The sequence below is a fragment of the Nerophis ophidion genome, linkage group LG06, assembly GCF_033978795.1.
Source record: "Nerophis ophidion isolate RoL-2023_Sa linkage group LG06, RoL_Noph_v1.0, whole genome shotgun sequence".
In the NCBI taxonomy this organism is placed as follows: domain Eukaryota; kingdom Metazoa; phylum Chordata; class Actinopteri; order Syngnathiformes; family Syngnathidae; genus Nerophis; species Nerophis ophidion.
Window position 1 is genome coordinate 26,904,286 of NC_084616.1, and position 20,383 is coordinate 26,924,668.

Here is a 20,383-nt window from a genome sequence, read left to right on the forward strand (position 1 = left end):
TTATGATAATGAAGACAGAGCTCAGAGTTTTCTATGCATCATTCCATGACACTCTCACACTGAAGGGGATCTTAAGAACACTAAGAGACAACAGTGGACATGACATCTTTCCAGCACTGGAAGAAATGATGAAAACGTATGCCATGATTCCAGTGTCCACTGCCACAGTAGAGAGGTCTTTTTCTAAACTGAAGCTGGTCAAAAACTCACTCACAAGCCTATGCACAGAAGAGACGCTGTCTGATCTCCTTCTCCTCTCCATTGAAAAAGACGTAGTCATAAATCACAATGATGTGATCAACATCTACAGGGACATGGCCCACAAAATTTCCTGCCCTTTTCTGACTTTGAGCCCCTGCCCCTCTATAACCATGTGCACGTCCCTGTTCACAATAATGCTTGTGCATTGTTATTCAAACTGTATACTAGCAGCTCAAAAGTGTATGAACATATAATTTCTCTGGAGTTGTTCCTTGAGAAGATAGAATACAATTGTTGCTAAAATGTGAAGGGTGTATTACCTTTTGTGAGTTACAGATGTACCTCGTTTGCTTTGGTTATGTGTTCAAAAGAAAACCTTTTAATGCAAAATCCAAAGCCATTTTTCCAAAGGAAATAAGATAAATCTAATTAATACGTTGTACACACACACACACGCACACACACACACACGCACAGACACACACACACACGCACAGACACACACAAATGCGCACACACACACACACACACGAACGCGTGCACACACACACACACACGCGCACACACACACGCACACACATACACAGACAATATTAGCACAAAACGAGGGATGTCAAAGTTAACTATATATTTAAATATCGAGACCATTTTTTTAACGGGCAGATAACGCACATGCATCATTTTTTTACCTTGGGCCATGCTGTAGCGGGAGGAACCTGGCTGCAGTTCACTAGTTACTGATGAGCCACAAGTAAAGGGAAATGGACAAAGGAAAAGCCACCTTATGGAAATATCAGGTTCAAAGCCATCTCAAGTTGTTCTCCTGACATGAAAAGACTATTTTTCACCATGAAATGAGGCGACATCCCTGCAGCAAATGCCTGATGCCCACGTCGTTCAAAGGTGGGTAATGCTCCGCTTCCATGTTCAGATCACGGTTAAGGTGCAGTGATAACATAACATTTAGATTGTTAATGTGACTGATTTAGTAAGTAAGATAACATTAAAGCACAACAGAAATGAAAGACGGTCGGCAGGAATTCGAAAAGAGACTTTTTTTTATTGCAAACAGTTGATCCAAGATCAAAACATGTCAAGACACTTTCTCAAACCAATCACACACTTTTCCGGTTTCAAAATAAAAGCTATACGTCATATGTTCTGTTTACCATTACATGCATTAACAACATAAAAATGTCTGTGATATTTGCATCTAAAGACATGCTATGGAACATGTGTTGAGGGGGCTAAAATATTGTGTATTTTTTTTTATAAAATGTTCTGGTCTAGTCCTCAATTACAAAATGATTAGCAGGCTGAATATTACATTTTACTTACACACATCGGGGGCGGTACCTCTGGATTGGCAGACCGGGGTGGTGGTCCCTCTCTTTAAGAAGGGGGACCGGAGGGTGTGTTCCAACTATCGTGGGATCACACTCCTCAGCCTTCCCGGTAAGGTTTATTCAGGTGTACAAAAAGGCGAGACGCCCCGCCTGCGGGTGCCCAGAGACTCCCCGCAACCGGAAGACCACCCCAGCCTCACCAGTGCCCGGGCCCCCACGCCAGGCCACCCCACCCAAATCGGCCGCCACAGGACCACCCAGCGCAGGGCCGCGGGAACCACCCACCCCACCCGCAGCGACCCCAACGATGGAGATGGAACAACCAGCAAACGCCCTGTCGAGTCCCCCCCCCCGAGGGAGGGGGGAGAAAAATACATAAATAAATACATAAAAAAATTAATAATAATTAAAAAAAACATTTTTAATAAAAATAAAATATAAAAAAAAAAGATCACAGACATGCTGACACACAAGATCACTACCCCAGCAGCTGGCCGACTCGCAGCAGCTCAGAATACCCTGCAACACCAAGCTACCACAATGGATGAAGGGACTAGACCCAGCAGGCCCCAACCAAGACGGGCACCCGGAAGGGATGGACGGTGGGACTCAGGAGCTCCAGACATGCAGGTCGGATGCAGTAGCATGAGGCGCCGACCCCCGATTGACCAGCAGGCCCAGAGATCCCCAGAAATATACATACACATATATATACATATACATATACATATACATACAGTGGGGCAAAAAAGTATTTAGTCAGCCACCGATTGTGCAAGTTCTTCCACTTAAAATGGTGACAGAGGTCTGTAATTTTCATCATAGGTACACTTCAACTGTGAAGAACAGAATGTAGAAAAAAAATCCAGGAATTCACATTGTAGGAATTTTAAAGAATTTATTCATAAATTATGGTGGAAAATAAGTATTTAGTCAACCATTCAAAGCTCTCACTGATGGAAGGAGGTTTTGGCTCAAAATCTCACGATACATGGCCCCATTCATTCTTTCCTTAACACGGATCAATCGTCTTGTCCCCCTTAGCAGAAAAACAGCCCCAAAGCATGATGTTCCACCCCCATGCTTCACAGTAGGTTTGGTGTTCTTGGGATGCAACTCAGTGTTTGGAGGAAGTACTTCTTCCTCCAAACACGACGAGTTGAGTTTATATATATATATGTATATATATATATACATTTGGATGGGTGGCCAAATACTTTTGGCAACATAATGTATGTTTGACCATATAATAACTGAGACAGTGTAGGAAAACAGAAACATATTTCTTTGAATTATACAAAATGTGGATACTTGATATACATTAATATCATCAAAACAATCAATACAATTTTGGGCCTTGTTGGGGGGATGTCACATATCCATCCATCCATTTTCTACCGCTTATTCCCTTTTGGGGTCGCGGGGGGCGCTGGCGCTTATCTCAGCTACAATCGGGCGGAAGGCGGGGTACACCCTGGACAAGCCGCCACCTCATCGCAGGGCCAACACAGATAGACAGACAACATTCACACTCACATTCACACACTAGGGCCAATTTAGTGTTGCCAATCAACCTATCCCCAGGTGCATGTCTTTGGAAGTGGGAGGAAGCCGGAGTACCCGGAGGGAACCCACGCATTCACGGGGAGAACATGCAAACTCCACACAGAAAGATCCCGAGCCTGGATTTGAACCCAGGATTGCAGGACCTTCGTATTGTGAGGCAGACGCACTAACCCCTCTGCCACCGTGAAGCCGGGATGTCACATATTGCTATAAAAATAAATATCTAAACCTGATCCAAATAGAACTGTGCTATGTGTACTATGAAACAACATCTCTTTGCAGCAGCAGACAGATGACTAAGAATCCAACGTATTGCACCGGTTTCCCTAGTAGGACACAATTATAACAGCAACAACAACGAAAAAAAAACTTTAATCTATCGGAAAAGAAAATAGAATAAAACAAACTACATTTAATACAAGTGCCTGACTAAAAGCTGACCTCTCAGAACACAGAACATGATCGTAGTACAAAAATGACGATCAAGGACTGGTTAAATTATCATGCATATCAAATTCGTCTTAGAGTGTCCTGCATTATAAACACCTATTTTGTTATTTTTATTTTTACATCAGTAAACTAATGTTGTAAATGCATTGCAAGTTAAGTCCATGTTTTGTACTTGTTTAATAAGTATGGAGGCAATGGTACACAGAATGCCTTTTTTAACTTATTTTAAGGTGTAATACGACTGTGACAAAGGCAGATCTGAAGCCATAAACGTCATATTTGGCCGCAAGGGCACCAAATGCAAGAACATTGCGGGAAAAGCAGCCGTGTGAATTATTAATATTTGCACTGTGTGTCATTTTCTTGTCTTTCAAAGTTAGAAATACTTTACACACATGTTTCATCATTGGAGGGTGACCTTTTACTGTTTAGTTTTGCCACTGCATAAATATCTTAGATGGTGTGCTTATGCAAAGCGCACACACATATAACACAATAATTCCATGGTCTTTGATGTAATTACTTTGACACATTACCCGGTATATATTTTCCCAGTAAATCATACTGTAATATCATGAAGGCTCCATTGCAAATCTGATGTATAAAGACTAGGGGTGTACTGCTTTTCTAGATACCGCAGTTTTTTAAAGGCCTACTGAAATGAGATTTTCTTATTTAAACGGGGATAACAGGTCCATTCTATTTGTCCTACTTCTTCATTTCGCGACATCGCCATATTTTTGCTGAAAGGATTTAGTAGAGAACATTGACGATAAAGTTCGCAACTTCTGGTTGCTAATAAAAAAGCCTTGCCTTCACCGGAAGTAGCAGATGATGTGCGCATGACGTCACCGGTGTGAGGGCTCCTCACATCCTCACAATCATAGCCACCAACAGCTAGAGCGATTCGGACCGAGAAAGCAACAAGTTCCCCATTAAGTTGAGCGAGGATGAAAGATTTGTGGATGAGGATATTGAAAGTGAAGGACTAGAACAAAAAAAAGTAAAAGAAAAAGGCGAGGACAGTGAGAGCGATTCAGATGTTAGACACATTTACTAGGATAATTCTGGAAAATCCCTTATTTGCCTATTGTGTTACTAGTGTTTTAGTGAGATTATATGGTACCTGAAAGTTGGAGGGGTGTGGCCACGGGTGTGGTGACCGCCATTGTCTCCGGTGGAAGGAGGTAATAGTCCGCAGCAGCTGCAGGAGGATGCAAGCTCCGCTCATAACTACGGTAAGAGCTGACTTATTACCACAATTTTCTCATCGAAACCTGCCGGTTGACATGTGGTCCGGAACCACGTTCGCTTGACCTCTCTGTTCCATAGTAAAGCTTCACCTTCGGGACTTTTAAACAAGGAAACACCGGCTGTGTTTGTGTGGCTAAAGGCAGTTGCAATACACCTCCATCGTTCTACTTTGACGTCTACATTATTAATTGAACAAATTGCAAAAGATCCAGCAACACAGACGTCCAGAATACTGTGTGATTATGCGATTAAAGCAGACTACTTATAGCTTGGATCGGGCTGGAAAAAAATGTCCGCTACAACCCGAGACGTCAAACGCACGCGTCATCATACGCGTCATCATTCCGCGACGTTTTCAACAGGAAACTTTGCGGGAAATTTAAAATTGCACTTTAGTAAACTAATAAGCCCGTATTGGCATGTGTTGTAATGTTAAGATTTCATCATTGATATATAAACTACCAGACTGCGTGGTCGGTAGTAGTGGGTTCCAGTAGGCCTTTAACATACAGCCATGTGATGCAACCACCTAGTCCAGTCTCGTTTTTTATGACAGCCGTAATCCAGGTCTTCTACGAGCGACTGTAAGGCTTACAAGCCTATTACATCACATGTCAGTTTTTAAGTCTTCACAATAATACCATGAGGCCTGACTGTGTCAAATAAATAGTGTGTAAACTACAAACGTACATCTCCTATAGTACTCTGTGCAGCGCGGGGCGCCAAGGTGGGGACATGGAACGTTATAAGCAGGAAGTGAAGTGTGTCCATAGTTGATGAGAGTAATTGTTTTCTTTTGGACATTTTCTTGAAAAATGTCATCAAATCTTTTCATAATTATTTGAGTTATGCTGCTAACAAACTGACAACCCCTGTTGAAAACATAAACTCTTTGGCGCAGGTAAGAAAGTCCGTTCTGCAAACCAATGCATGCTACAGGAAATACGTCGAAACTGAAAAATTACTTAATAAGTCCTCAACCCATTAATCCATTTCCACTGCTAGTCTCTCTCGATGTCGTGGGGGTGCTGGAGCTTATCCAGCTGCAATTTATACCTTGGACAAGTCGCCACTGTCAGCCAGAAATATATATTTGATGCCAGCAAAGCCAAACAACAGTTTATACGGTATATACATGTTTAAAAGTTAAATTGTTTGTTACTTTTTCTCAGAAACAACATTTTCCTGACTGATATATGTATGTCCACTATGGAGGACATTGTTTGTCAGAAAGTAAAAATTGAAAGACACTTAAGTGAACATTATTGTTTTACATTGGATGTTTACATCTTCACTTTAAAGACATACAACTGTTACGTTTTTTTTTTCAATATTTGCTTGAAACAATGGATGTCCCTGCACAATTCTTTAAACTTAGAGACTTAGACTTCCTTTTATTGTCATTCCAATTTGAACCTTACAGTACAGGTACGAACAAAATCTTGTTGCATTAGCTCGATGTAGTGCAGGATCTTTGCACTTAAACATTCATGTTTGTATGGTAATAAATATGATTATAATATTTTAGCAATATGTTTGTCCTCAGTTACAGTTTATCCTAAACACATAACATAGATGTTTTTCTCCATTATTTACCTTGGTAGTATATTAGTAGAATATTATGTTTGTCCCTCACTACTGCTCTGAGGAGTGGAACAAAAAAAAGGATGATGCAGTGATCGTGCTCAAGAGCAGCCTCCATGATAACTGATTCAAACATTATTTGAACATAAATACGGTAGATTGATTTATATTCCTAAATTTCAAGTATATTTGCTCAGCAAGTTGACCTTCCAGAAGGTAGTTACCCATCCAAGATCGAGTTAAAAGGCAATATATTGCTTTTATTGATACTAGAAAGAAGAAAACACTGCATTTAGGAATGGCAGACTTTATATGAAGTTCAGCACTTTTAAAGAAAAGGATGTTTAACTTTTAGTCCGTCTGCCTGTCTGTGGTGTCATCTAAACAAAAATGACATATTCGTATCTACGGTGGTTGAAAAAAGTCATACCAAATGCCACACCACAATATCGTTATTTACATCACAAAAACTTTCAGCTACAGCACGATTGCAAAAGCCACAACAAATGAAAAAGACAACACAATAATGTGTAGCTTCAACTTAACTTTGAGCTACAAAGGATGCGACAGACAAAACGGGAGTGACAGCAGAGCAAGTTCTCTGACGGACCAGTTTGAGACACAAAATTAAAAACAGTGTAATAAACACTCACAGTATGTTAGTATTATTGAAAAAGTAAAACAAAAATGGTCACACCTCACTTAGGTATCCAACTTTTTTGTTGTTGTTGTTGCTTAAAAGCTACTGAATCATTTTTTTAACGAACTTAATCGTTTTGGATCGGCAACGTCAAACTCTGAATCAAATTTAATTGTTGTTAGAAGGAATATACCTTATAAAATTCGAAGTTCAGACTCATGTTCGGCAAGTTAATAATAATAATAACTGCTATAGCAGCCGCAACATTAATGCTGCCACAACGACGACTCTTGTGGACCTACTGCCCTCGGTAATGGCACCGTTCCCAAAGTATGTGGGCTCTATTGATAACCTCACTAACAACTTTAAAAACGCCCTGCGCGAAACCATTGATAGTATAGCCCCGCTGAAGTTAAAAAAGGCTCCAAAAAGGCGTACACCATGGTTTACTGAAGAAACTAGAGCTCAGAAATTATTATGTAGAAAGCTGGAACGCAAATGGCGCACGACTAAACTTGAGGTGCACCATCAAGCATGGAGTGATAGTTTAATAACTTATAAACACATGCTTACCTTAGCTAAAACTAATTATTACTCAAATCTCATCCGCATTAATAAAAACGATCCAAAATTTTTGTTTAGTACAGTAGCATCGCTAACCCAACAAGGGACTCCTTCCAATAGCTCCACCCATTCGGCAGATGACTTTATGAAGTTCTTTAATAAGAAAATTGAACTTATTAGAAAGGAGATTAAAGACAATGCGTCCCAGCTACAACGGGTTTATAGTAACACAGATACGACTGTATATACGGCGGATACTGCAAATATCCAAAATAGTTTCTCTCGTTTTGATGAAATAACATTAGAAGGATTGTTACAACGTGTAAATGGAATAAAACAAACAACATGTTTACTTGACCCACTTCCTGGGAAACTTATCAAGGAGCTTTTTGTATTATTAGGTCCATCAGTGCTAAATATTATAAACTTATCACTTTCCTCGGGCACTGTTCCCGTTGCATTCAAAAAAGCGGTTATTCATCCTCTCCTTAAAAGACCTAACCTCGATCCTGACCTCATGGTAAACTACCGACCGGTGTCTCACCTTCCCTTCATTTCGAAAATCCTCGAAAAAATTGTTGCAGAGCAGCTAAATGAACACTTAGCGTTTAACAATCTATGTGAAACCTTTCAATCCGGTTTCAGGGCAAATCACTCGACTGAGACATCCCTTGCAAAATTGACTAATGATCTATTGCTAACGATGGACTCTGATGCGTCATTTATGTTGCTGCTCCTCGATCTTAGCGCTGCTTTCGATACCGTCGATCATAATATTTTATTAGAGCGTATCAAAATACGAATTGGTACGTCAGACTCAGCCCTGTCATGGTTTAACTCTTATCTTACTGATAGGATGCAGTGCATATCCCATAACAGTGTGACCTCGGACTATGTTAAGGTAACGTGTGGAGTTCCCCAGGGTTCGGTCCTTGGCCCTGTACTCTTCAGCATCTACATGCTGCCACTGGGTGACGTCATACGCAAATACGGTATTAGCTTTCACTGTTATGCTGATGACACCCAACTCTACATGCCCCTAAAGCTGACCAACACGCCGGACTGTAGTCAGTTGGAAGCGTGTCTTAATGAAATTAAACAATGGATGTCCGCTAACTTTTTGCAACTTAATGCCAAAAAAACGGAAATGCTGATTATCGGTCCTGCTAGACACCGACCTCTATTTAATAATACAACTTTAACATTTGACAACCAAATAATAAAACAAGGTGACTCTGTAAAAAATCTGGGTATTATCTTCGACCCAACTCTCTCCTTTGAGTCACACATTAAAAGCGTTACTAAAACGGCCTTCTTTCATCTCCGTAATATCGCTAAAATTCGCTCCATTTTGTCCACTAAAGACGCCGAGATCATTATCCATGCGTTTGTTACGTCTCGTCTCGATTACTGTAACGTATTATTTTCGGGTCTCCCCATGTCTAGTATTAAAAGATTACAGTTGGTACAAAATGCGGCTGCTAGACTTTTGACAAGAACAAGAAAGTTTGATCATATTACGCCTGTACTGGCTCACCTGCACTGGGTTCCTGTGCACTTAAGATGTGACTTTATGGTTTTACTACTTACGTAAAAAATACTACACGGTCTAGCTCCAGCCTATCTTGCCGATTGTATTGTACCGTATGTCCCGGCAAGAAATCTGCGTTCAAAAGACTCCGGCTTATTAGTGATTCCTAGAGCCCAAAAAAAGTCTGCGGGCTACAGAGCGTTTTCCGTTCGGGCTCCAGTACTCTGGAATGCCCTCCCGGTAAGAGTTCGAGATGCTACCTCAGTAGAAGCATTTAAGTCTTACCTTAAAATTAATCTGTATACTCTAGCCTTTAAATAGACCTCCTTTTTAGACCAGTTGATCTGCCGCTTCTTTTCTTTCTCCTATGTCCCCCCCTCCCATGTATCATGTTAGACCCGCTCGACATCCATTGCTTTCGGTCCCCTAGAGGGGGGGGGGGGGGTTGCCCACATCTGAGGTCCTCTCCAAGGTTTCTCATAGTCAGCATTGTCACTGGCGTCCCACTGGATGTGAATTCTCCCTGCCCACTGGGTGTGAGTTTTATTTGCCCTTTTGTGGGTTCTTCCAAGGATGTTGTAGTCGTAATGAGTTGTGCAGTCCTTTGAGACATTTGTGATTTGGGGCTATATAAATAAACATTGAATATTAAACCCCTTCTGCATGTCTTTCAAAAAATGTTTGGGGATTAAATATTGGTATATATTGAATACAGTTCATGCCATTAAAACAGACTGAAATAAAAAATTATATAGTGGCCTACAGGTATTCAGGTATTGTCCATCCACCCTTATATAGCATATACCTTATCTCTGACAACATCTCCTGATCAGATAACACTACTGCAGCCACTAAGAAGGCTCAGCAGCGGCTGCACTTCCTGAAAGTCCTCAAGAAGTACAACCTGGACTCCAACCTGCTGCTGACCTTCTACCGCTCATCCACTGAGAGCCTGCTGACATACTGCACCACAGCATGTTAGGGCAGCTGCACCGCTGCAGACAGGGAAAGGCAGCACAGCGGATCATCGGCTGCCCCCCTGATAGACATTTACACCTCCCTCTGCTTCAGCCAACATTATCTAGGACAGCTCCCACCCTGGCTTTGTGTATGACCTGCTGCCTTCAGGAAGGCGCTACAGGGTCATCAGGTCTAAGACAAACAGACTCAAGAACAATTTTTTTCCCCATAGCCATAACCACGGTGAACTCTCATAGGCACTGATTTTTATAGTTAAGCACCTCTCTGTGTGCAATTTTTACTTTCTACCCACAGTCCAAATGCTTCTGTATATATGTGTATAGTATAATATTTAATATTTAAACAACACAGGACTGGACTGTGCACCTTACTTCCTTTTGCATTATTTTATTTTCTTTCCTTCTTTTGTTTTGCATATTTGTGGACTGTCGCATTGATACTGGATATTGCTTTAAATCTCATTGTACCTGTGTATAGTGACAATACAAGGCATTCTATTTATTGTATTCCATACAGTATTTGTTGTGTTCTAGCTTTTCTTTTTAATTAGTCACAATGAATAAGAAAAAAAAAATCTACTACCGTATTTTTCGGACTATAAGTCGCAGTTTTTTTCATCGTTTGGCAAGGGGTGCGACTTATACTCAGGCGCGACTTATGTGTGAAATTATTAACACATTACCGTAAAATATCAAATAATATTTTTTAGCTCATTCACGTAAGAGACTAGACGTATAAGATTTAATAGGATTTAGCGCTTAGGAGTGACAGATTGTTTGGTAAACGTATAGCATGTTCTATATGTTATAGTTATTTGAATGACTCTTACGATAATATGTTAAGTTAACATACCAGGCACCTTCTCAGTTGGTTATTTATGCGTCATATAACGTACACTTATTCAGCCTGTTGTTCACTATTCTTTATTTATTTTAAATTGCCTTTCAAATGTCTATTCATGGTGTTGGGTTTCATCAAATACATTTCCCCAAAAAATGTGACTTATACTCCAGTGCGACTTATATATGTTTTTTTCCTTCTTTATTATGCATTTTCGGCAGGTGCGACTTATACTCCGGAGCGACTTATACTCCAAAAAGTGCTGTATATGTTCATAGGCAATTATCACTAAGCATAATTCATGAAAGCATTATAGTCCTACAGAACATTATGCACCCTGTTTACAGAATATGTCTAGCAGTCATAAATAGTCATATAGTCACAGTCATGAATGATGTAATGCATAGAGCATGCAAGCATCACATATTGCCTACCCGGTGCAATCATTATTAGTTACAGAGGTTGAACAGGAAATGAGTTGAACTTATTAGCGTTCTTCTATGTATTGTGCGACTCTTCAATTACTGGGAATGGATCTATTACTAACCATTATTGCAAGCCGCTGAAAACCAGCTGCTCTGCGTCCCAAATCAGTGGGGTGGTAGACAGTCTAGGAGATCCCTCTGACTTTAATGGCCTGAAAGCCTGCATCCAGCGTGGGTTATTTTATTTACTATTGATTAGGTTTTTCAGCGCGTGCCTCAATATGGTTTTGTGATAGTTATTGTCGCCTTCATAAAACAAGCTAACACACGGTAAAATTAATTTGTCTGGAACAAAATGTGATGCTCCCATTTACTTATCCACACCCATTACATTTAGGCTAAACAATGGTGTGGTGTGGTTGACAAATAAATCTGTGTGCTCCCAAAAAATACAATGAAATATTCCATTTACATGCGTGATTGATGGAGACTTTGCCTTTGGATGAGTGCCTGTTTTCTATTAAGTGTGTGGACTCACTTGTGCACTTTTTGATGCCAGAGCCTTTCTTCACAGCGTGTCGGCTTAGTTTGCATTGGAAGTTGTTCTCCCAGAACTCTGCAAACCAAATGTTTCTCCTGTTGTTCTCCAGTGTTCGGCTGATAAAGTAGCGATCATACCCTAGGAGGGAAACAGATTTACACTTCAGCACTATTTTAATTGAGCTTCTTCTTATTTTTCCCACACATTTAATTTCGAGCTAATTCTAATCTTGTAATCAATTAATTAAAATATGTCTTTAGCGGGTAAATGAAATATTGATTAAAAAACACTTCATGATGGTTATCTTTTTCAAAAGAGTAAATCTCCTCTATGTACTGTCAGACCTGCATATTACACAATGGATTTTTTTTTCTTACAGTTTCTTTCCAAATACATTCACCAAACCCTTTTATAAGCCTTAATTTACTACAAAGTTATACACTAGCCCAGGGGTCAGCAACCTGTAGCTCGAGAGCCGCCCTATTGGCTCCCTGGACCTCTTTCAGAGATGTGTGAAAATGGAAAAAGATGAAGAAAAAAATATAATTTTAGTTTTATTATATTTTCTGTAGGTGAACAAACGTGACACAAACTTTCCTCATTGTTAAAAATCTCACTGTTTATGTTAAACATGCTTCACTGATGATAATATTTGGCAAGCACCGTTTTGTCCTACTAATTTTAGCGATCCTTAAACTCATTGTAGTTTGTTTACATGTACAACTTTCTCTGATACAGCCACAGAAAGACATGTTTTATACCACTCTTTTTTTGTCTCATTCTGTACACCAAATGTTTTATGCTGTGTGTGAATGCACAAAGGTGAGCTTTATTGATTTTATTGATTTGCTGGAGTGCTTATCAGGCATATTTGGTCAATCCATGACTGCAAACTAATCAATGCTAACATGCTATGTAGGCTAGCTGTATGTACATATTGCATCATTATGCCTCGTTTGTAGGTATATTTGAGCTTGTTTAATTTCCTTTACTTATGTCCTCTGTGTATTTAATGTATATGGGCATGACTCAAGGCACATTATCTGTATGTAATATTGGCTGCATTACTTATAGTTGTTTGTGTGCCATGTAAAAAATCTATTAAAGAGGAGAGTCTGCCGTTTCCTTAAAAGCCTACTGAAATGAGATTTTCTTATTCAAACGCGGATAGCAGGTCCATTCTATGTGTCATATTTGATCATTTCGCGATATTGCCGTATTTTTGCTGAAAGGATTTAGTAGAGAACATCGACAATAATGTTCGCAACTTTTGGTGCTGATAAAAAAGCCTTGCCTGTACCGGAAGTAGCACACGATATGCGCGTGACGTCACGGGTTGTGGAGCTCCTCACATCTGAACATTGTTTACAATCATGGCCACCAGCAGCGAGAGCAATTCGGACCGAAAAAGCGACGATTTCCCCATTAATTTTAGCGAGGATGAAAGATTTGTGGATGAGGAAAGTGAGAGTGGAGAACTAGAAAAAAAAAGACTATATAGTGGGAGCGATTCAGATGTTATTAGACAAATTTCCTAGGATAATTCTGGAAAATCCCTTATCTGCTTACTGTGGTACTAGTGTTTTAGTGAGATTATATGGTCGTACCTATACAACCTGAAGGTCGGCCCCGCACCTTTCTTCAGCACCAGTCGACGGGTGGTGGCGATGCCCATCTCAGTCCTTTGCAAGGGACCCTCTTCGAAAACGATCTTTCGAAATAATCGCTGCATAATACACTGTACTTTGTGTGTGTGGTCCAATCCAACCGTGTCCGCTTGACCGCTCTGTTCCATAGTTAAGCTTCACCATCATCTTTCAGGAATGTAAACAATGTTTTTGGTTGCCAAAGGCGGCCGCAATACACCGCTTACAACCTACAGCTTTCTTCTTTGACGTCTCAATTATTCATTGAACAAATTGCAAAAGATTCAGCAACACAAACGTCCAGAATACTGTGGAATTATGCGATGAAAACAGACAATTTATAGCTGGGAACGGTGCTGGAACAAAATGTCCTCTACAATGCGTGACGTCACGCGCACGCGTAATCATACAGCGACGTTTCAGTGGGATACTTTGGCGCAAAATTTAAAGATTCAATTTAGTAAACTAGCCCGGCCGTATTGGCATGTGTTGCAATGTTAAAATGTCATCATTGATATACAAACTATCAGACTGCGTGGTCGGTAGTAGTGGGTTTCAATAGGCCTTTAAACTTGGACACATCGTTGGCCATTCTGAGCCAGTAATTTCCAGAAGTTATCTCATCCTGTGAGAAGCCTCCATTTTACTAAGGATTTCCAATGTTGGAAAAATGTGTACAATAAAAATTTAAATACAACATTTCTGTCAACGAACAGTTGTGTCAGCCCTTGATAGCAGGCTAATTTTGTGTTGCCTTCATTATAACACTTATATAAGGCTTTTAATTTTTTGCGGCTCCAGACAGATTTTTTATTTTTGGTCCAATATGGCTCTTTCAACATTTTGGGAAGCCGACCCCTGCACTAGCCAATGAAAAATGCAGGGTTCCGTGTAATGTTAATGTATTGCATTGATGACATAACAAACTCTGTTAAACCACCAGTTATATTTACAAGCTGATAAGGAAAATGTAACATATTGTGAAACAGTTTGTAAGATCCAACTTGCACAACAAGCAGTTTAAAGAAACATTATGAGACATAACAAGTTTCCTTCGAGAATGAATTTAATGAGTTAAATACCTTTGATGGACTGCCGTTTTGGTAGGATGGTTACAGCTCCTTCAGCCATCTCTTCCTGGTTCAGTATCGGGGAGATTTTGGATCCCCAGCTGTCTGAACCCACCCAGATAAAATGTCCTGTTTGATTGGCCTTCTTTGCCGATTCGAGCAGCCGCCTATGAGACATAAGAAGATGTTCTGTAAAGTCGTGTTACGTATTGTTTACCCCCTACAGGTGGTCTTCATTTTATATCATTCCAGGGTTACGAACACACCCCCGATAATGCTGTGTCATTAGTTCTGTACACACGGCGCAACAATGACTAGGCAGAACAACGTTTTCTCACTGGCACTCATAAAGGGCGGACGCTCCCTTTCCCTCTTCCTTATCTCTCCTGCTTGCTTTTTTTGTTGTTTGTCTTAACTTTCTTGTTGTCCCTGTCTGCACTACTCTCCAAATTTAAGCAATGGATCTAATTAACTGGCCTCTTAACAAAATTGACAAGATCTAGGGTTGGGGAAACCTGCCTGTCTTGACGGTGGTTGCTGGACACACGACGGACTCTTGGGAGAAAGAGTGCCATGCGCCTGGCGACCCTTTCCGTTGAGGACTTGAAGATATCCACATTCGGAATTATGGAACGGTACATCTGCTGATTTGCGGAAGCGATGCTTCAGTTTGTCGACAGATTGGATGTTGTTGGCAGCCTTCGTAGTACCCCAAACTGCCACAAATGATTGGAAGATGCGGGCAGAACTGTGGACACTCTTATGATTAAGATAACATCGGACTGTCTGCTCTGTTGGATGAATTTGAGGACCAGTAAGACATTTAAGAGTGAAAAATAACGTTTTATTTTCACTCGTTAAAACAAAACATTCTTATTTGGATTGGTTCCCTGGCTTCAAAACTCTCCCGCAGGACAGTGCAGCGAAGACACAACACACACACACTTCTTGTCCCTGATGGACGCGCACCTGTTGTTGTTGACTTTGGACTGACTGGTGGGTGCAAGAACACCAAGGTATCGGAACAGAGACATGCAGCAGGGTTACACACACACACATGCATCCATGAAAAATATACGCCAAACACACGTACTCCAAACCCCATCCCAGGCCTTTGACGCTTGAATCTCTCAGGGGTGATGGACGGCTGGGTAGCGCTTGAATAGCTGCAGCCCGCCACCGTAGTGCTTAATCCCTCTCCTCTATTGCAAGTCTCGAGTTGTTTGTTGTTTCCCACTTCCCCAGACCCCCTTAGGATTGCAGTTTTGATTGTATTTTTTACTCATCCTTATCCAGCGTCTACCTTTTTCCGATCTTTTACGGGCCGCCTTGTGGTGACCCATCGGCGTTCTTGTTCTGTAATCCTGTACACTGTCTGTCCAATATTTAACAGGTTTGTGCTGAAAACTAATCGTTGTACTTGTGCAATGACAATAAAGACCATACCATACCATACCATACCAGAGTCCTACCTCTGCACCGACAGACGTCACTTTTTAGTTAACTTTCTAACTTTAACCTGCATTTTATGTTTAGTGATGGGTATCCTTTACATTTTAATCAATACTAATACCAAATCAGTACTTTAAAAACAGTTCTGGTGCTTAAAGACTGCCCAACAGATACTTAAAGGGGAATGTGTAGAGGGGCTCGGACGACGCGTTCCCTGCGGGCGGGGCGTGTGCAGGAGCCGGCCATGAAGCAGCAGACAGGTGACTAGATACCTCAGCTGGAACGAGTTATCTAATCACTTGTTCCCTTTATCAGCAGCGTTGGAGATCATGAGGGGCTGGCAAACGAGAGTGACGGCCAGACGAAGGAGCACGCTGATAAAACCACATGGATAAGCTGAAAAGCTCAAGAGGACTTTGTTCATTCTGTCTATTTGTAAATCTGAATTAAAAAGTTTTAACCACTGCGCCAGGATGTGGTATTTCCTGCCAAGCAACGGAGGATCTGGGTCGGAGACCTTCCACAGTGGCGCCCAACAGAAAATAATCCAGAGAAGATTTCGGCACCAACCTCCCTGGAGGCGCTTGGACAAGTGCTGGCTCAGGTGTCAGCGGCAAGTCAACAACAATCACAACTACTAAAAACGTTGATGGACAAAGCAGAAGCAACGGTAGGGATGTCGGTCTTGAAGCGCATGGTAGAGGGGAAGGATCCCCAAACATTCCTGGACGTTTTCGAAGCAACAGCAACGTCAAGCAGATGGAGGTGCATAATTGCTGCCGATCCTGGTGGGGGGGGCCCAGCGGGCGGTGTTGAGTCTCCCGGGAGCCACCCACATGCAGTATTACAACCTCCGGCAAACCATCCTGGACCGGGTCGGCAGCAGCCCCGAAAACCACAGATGGAGGTTCAGAGCGATGACACTGGAACCAGAAGATCGGCCGTTCGTGTTTGCATACCGACTGGGGGATGCAACGACCCGGTGGATCCAGCCCAACAGAAAAGATCCAGGTTTGCTGGAGGGCATTATCCTGGAGAACTTCCTGGACGCCATCCCGACCAGGACCTCAGCGTGGTGAGGTACCACAGCCCCCCAAACGTAAAAGTAGCAGTGAGGCAAAGAGAGGCAACCCCGGGGATGGCCGCGGGATCCACCCCAGTGCCCCGCCGTTGACTCGCCCCGCAATGGGGGGGAGGGGGGGGGCAGGACCAAGTCGCCCCGGCATAAGGACCAGGTTGCCGGCGCTGCGGCAGGGGGTCTTCCCTCGCAGAGTGCACCTCAACTGCCAGGGCCGGTGTGTTGGGGGTGCGGACAACCCGGTCACGTGCGCCGGGAGTGCTCCATGATGGAGGTGAGGCAAGTGATGTGGGTTGTCAGGCCGCCAGCACCTGCCCCCGATCCGGGAGAGACATACTATGTCCCGGTAAGGGTTCAAGGGGGTACCTACCGGGCGATGGTGGACTCGGGCTGTAAGCAGTCCCTGATCCACCAAAACCTGGTTCGACCCGGGGTTTTGAGGCAGGCAACGTGGGTGAGAATTACGTGTATTCATGGGGATGTGCACAAATACCCTATTGTACCAGTGGAAATTGCATACGGCAAGCATAAGCATAGGGTCGAGGTAGCTGTAAGTACGCACCTCTCCCACCCCGTAATTTTGGGCACGAATTGGCCTCGGTTTAATAGTTTATTGACACAATGTGTAGAGGTGCGTTCACGGACAGTAGGCGAGGGGAGTATACGCGCCGTTCTTAGCGGCGACGCGGCTTCATCCGGGAGTGCCGAGCGGGAACCGATGGGGGTTTCGCGGCAGCTCCTCGGTGTCCACCCACGGAGGACTTTCCCCTCAAGCAGTACCGTGATGAAACCTTGCGCGAGGCCTGGGACCAGGTCGATTTTATTGATGGTCAGCTGGTGCGCCCGGGGAAAGCGCGGGTATTCCCACATTTTTTAATTATTAGGAATAGACTTTACTGAGTGGGCCGTGACACGCAAACCGGGGAGGAACACACCCAGTTGCTGGTGCCAAAACGCCACCGGGAAATTATTTTCCAGGCGGCGCACGTTAACCCAATGGCTGGGTATTTAAGGTATGACAAAACACTTAATCAGGTCATGGTCCGTTTCTATTGGCCAGGCCTCCGAGCGGATGTGCGCCGGTGGTGTGCAGCTTGCCTGGACTGCCAGCTGGTGAATCCAGCGGCGACCCCACGGGCACCATTACAACCATTGCCGCTCATAGAGGTTCCATTTGAGAGAATTGGCATGGACCTCATCGGACCATTTCACCCGAGTACACCGGGCTATCGCATTGTTTTAGTCCTGGTGGATTATGCAACGCGGTATCCCCCAAAAGTGTTGCGCAAGCACTGTTTCAGGTCATCTCCCGAGTTGGAATCCCGAAAGAGATTCTGACTGACCAGGGCTCGTCCTTTATGTCGCCCACCATAAAAGAACTGTACGGATTATTGGAAATAAAAGCGATCTGCACCAGTGTGTACTATCCTCAAACGGATGGACTGGTGGAGGGGTTGAATAAAACGCTGAAAACAATGATCCGTAAGTTTATGCACGAGGACAAACAGAATTGGGATAAATGGTTGGATCCCCTCATGTTTGCGATGCGGGAGGTACTCCAGGCCTCAGTTGGTTTTGCACCATTTGAGTTGTACGGCCAGAGGCCTCACGGAGTGCTGGACGTCATTAAAGGAAGCTGGGAGGAGGGTCCACGCTCCAGCAAGAATGAAATACAGTACGTCCTGGACATGCAAGCAAAACTCCACCAGGTGGGGCACTTGTCACGTAAGAATTTGCTCCATGCCCAAGAGCGTCAGCGGCGCATGTATAACCGGGGAACCCAACTGCGTAAATTCACACCGGGAGAAAAAGTGCTTGTGTTACTTCCAACTTCAAGCTCTAAATCACTTGCAAAATGGCAAGGACCCTTTACAGGTCACACGGCAAGTGAGTGATGTGGAATATGAAGTTCGCCGCCCGGACCGATGGGGACACACGCAGCTGTACCATATTAACCTACTGAGCCTGTTTCCATGGCGACAGTATTAAAGGAGGAAGAGGAGTTGGGGCCAGAGGTTCCGCACTCTGGCCCAACCCCTCCGCTTTCCTGTGACGACCAGCTCACATTGGCCCAGCGAGCGGAGGTAGCTGAGTTACAGTGGCGCTATGCTGACATGTTCTCATCGCGACCCAGCCGCACGAACCTCATCCGACACCATAATAAGATTAGCCCGGGGGTTACGGTGCGGTCTCGGCCATATAGGCTTCCCGAACACAAGCGCAAAGTAGTGCGGGAGGAATTAAAAACTTTGCTTGAGATGGGGGTGATAGAAGAATCTCACAGCGCATGGTGTAGTCCCATTGTTCTGGTGGGGAAGAAGGATGGAACCGTGCGATTCTGTGTAGATTACCGCAGGGTGAATGAACAGTCACGTTTTGACGCATACCCAATGCCCCGGGTCGACGAGCTCCTGGATCGGCTGGGCACTGCTAATTTTTTCACGACACTGGATTTAACCAAAGGCTACTGGCAGATTCCCTTGTCACCAGAGTGCCGACAAAAAACGGCCTTCTCCACTCCGGACGGGTTGTACCAATTTGTGACACTTCCGTTCGGCTTGTTCGGTGCGCCCGCCACGTTCCAGCGTCTCATGGACCGCGTACTACGGCCCGACGCTGCATACGCGGCTGCTTACCTGGATGATGTCATCATCGCAGCCTGTCCACTTCCCAAGACAAAATAAGAGGTGAGGCAGTTTTTGGGGTTTGCGGGGTACTACCGCCAGTTCATTTCTCGGTTCGCGGATTTGACTGGCCCATTGACTGACCTCACCCAAAAGGGTGCTCCAGAACTGGTCCAGTTGACGGAGCAGTGCCAGCGGGCATTTGAGAAGGTAAAAAAAAGCACTGGGTGTGAGAAGGCGGTGCTGCACAAGCTTAACTTTGAAATCTCCTTCTGTCTGCAGGTGGATGCGTCGAGTCGGGGACTGGGGTCGGTACTGTCCCAGCAGATGGAGGGCGTCGACTGCCCCGTATTGTATCTCAGCCGGAAGCTCTCGGACGGGGAGGCCAGGTACAGCACGGTGGAGAGGGAGTGCCGTTCCAAGCGGTGGGCGGTCGGGGCCCTCCGCTACTACCTGTTGGGGCGTGCCTTCAGTCGCTACTTGGACCACAAACCGCTCCAGTCCTCCACCGCATGAGGGACACCAACGCAAGGATCACCCGGTGGTACCCTGCGCTGCAGCTCTACAACTTCCGGGTGGTCCGCAGGCCG

At 43.6% G+C, this 20,383-nt stretch overlaps 1 protein-coding gene across 3 annotated transcripts in view; it reads right to left on the reverse strand.

Annotated features, from left to right (window-relative positions):
* LOC133554450 (metabotropic glutamate receptor 4-like) overlaps positions 1-20,383 on the reverse strand; it is a 478,293-nt gene that overhangs the window by 50,105 nt on the left and 407,805 nt on the right. For all 3 annotated transcript variants that reach the window (XM_061903242.1, XM_061903243.1, XM_061903244.1), the window contains 2 exons: positions 14,652-14,806; positions 11,921-12,061 (listed from right to left, as the gene is read on the reverse strand). In XM_061903242.1, coding sequence (XP_061759226.1) covers positions 11,921-12,061; positions 14,652-14,806 — 296 coding nt within the window. The remainder of the gene's footprint in view (positions 1-11,920; positions 12,062-14,651; positions 14,807-20,383) is intronic.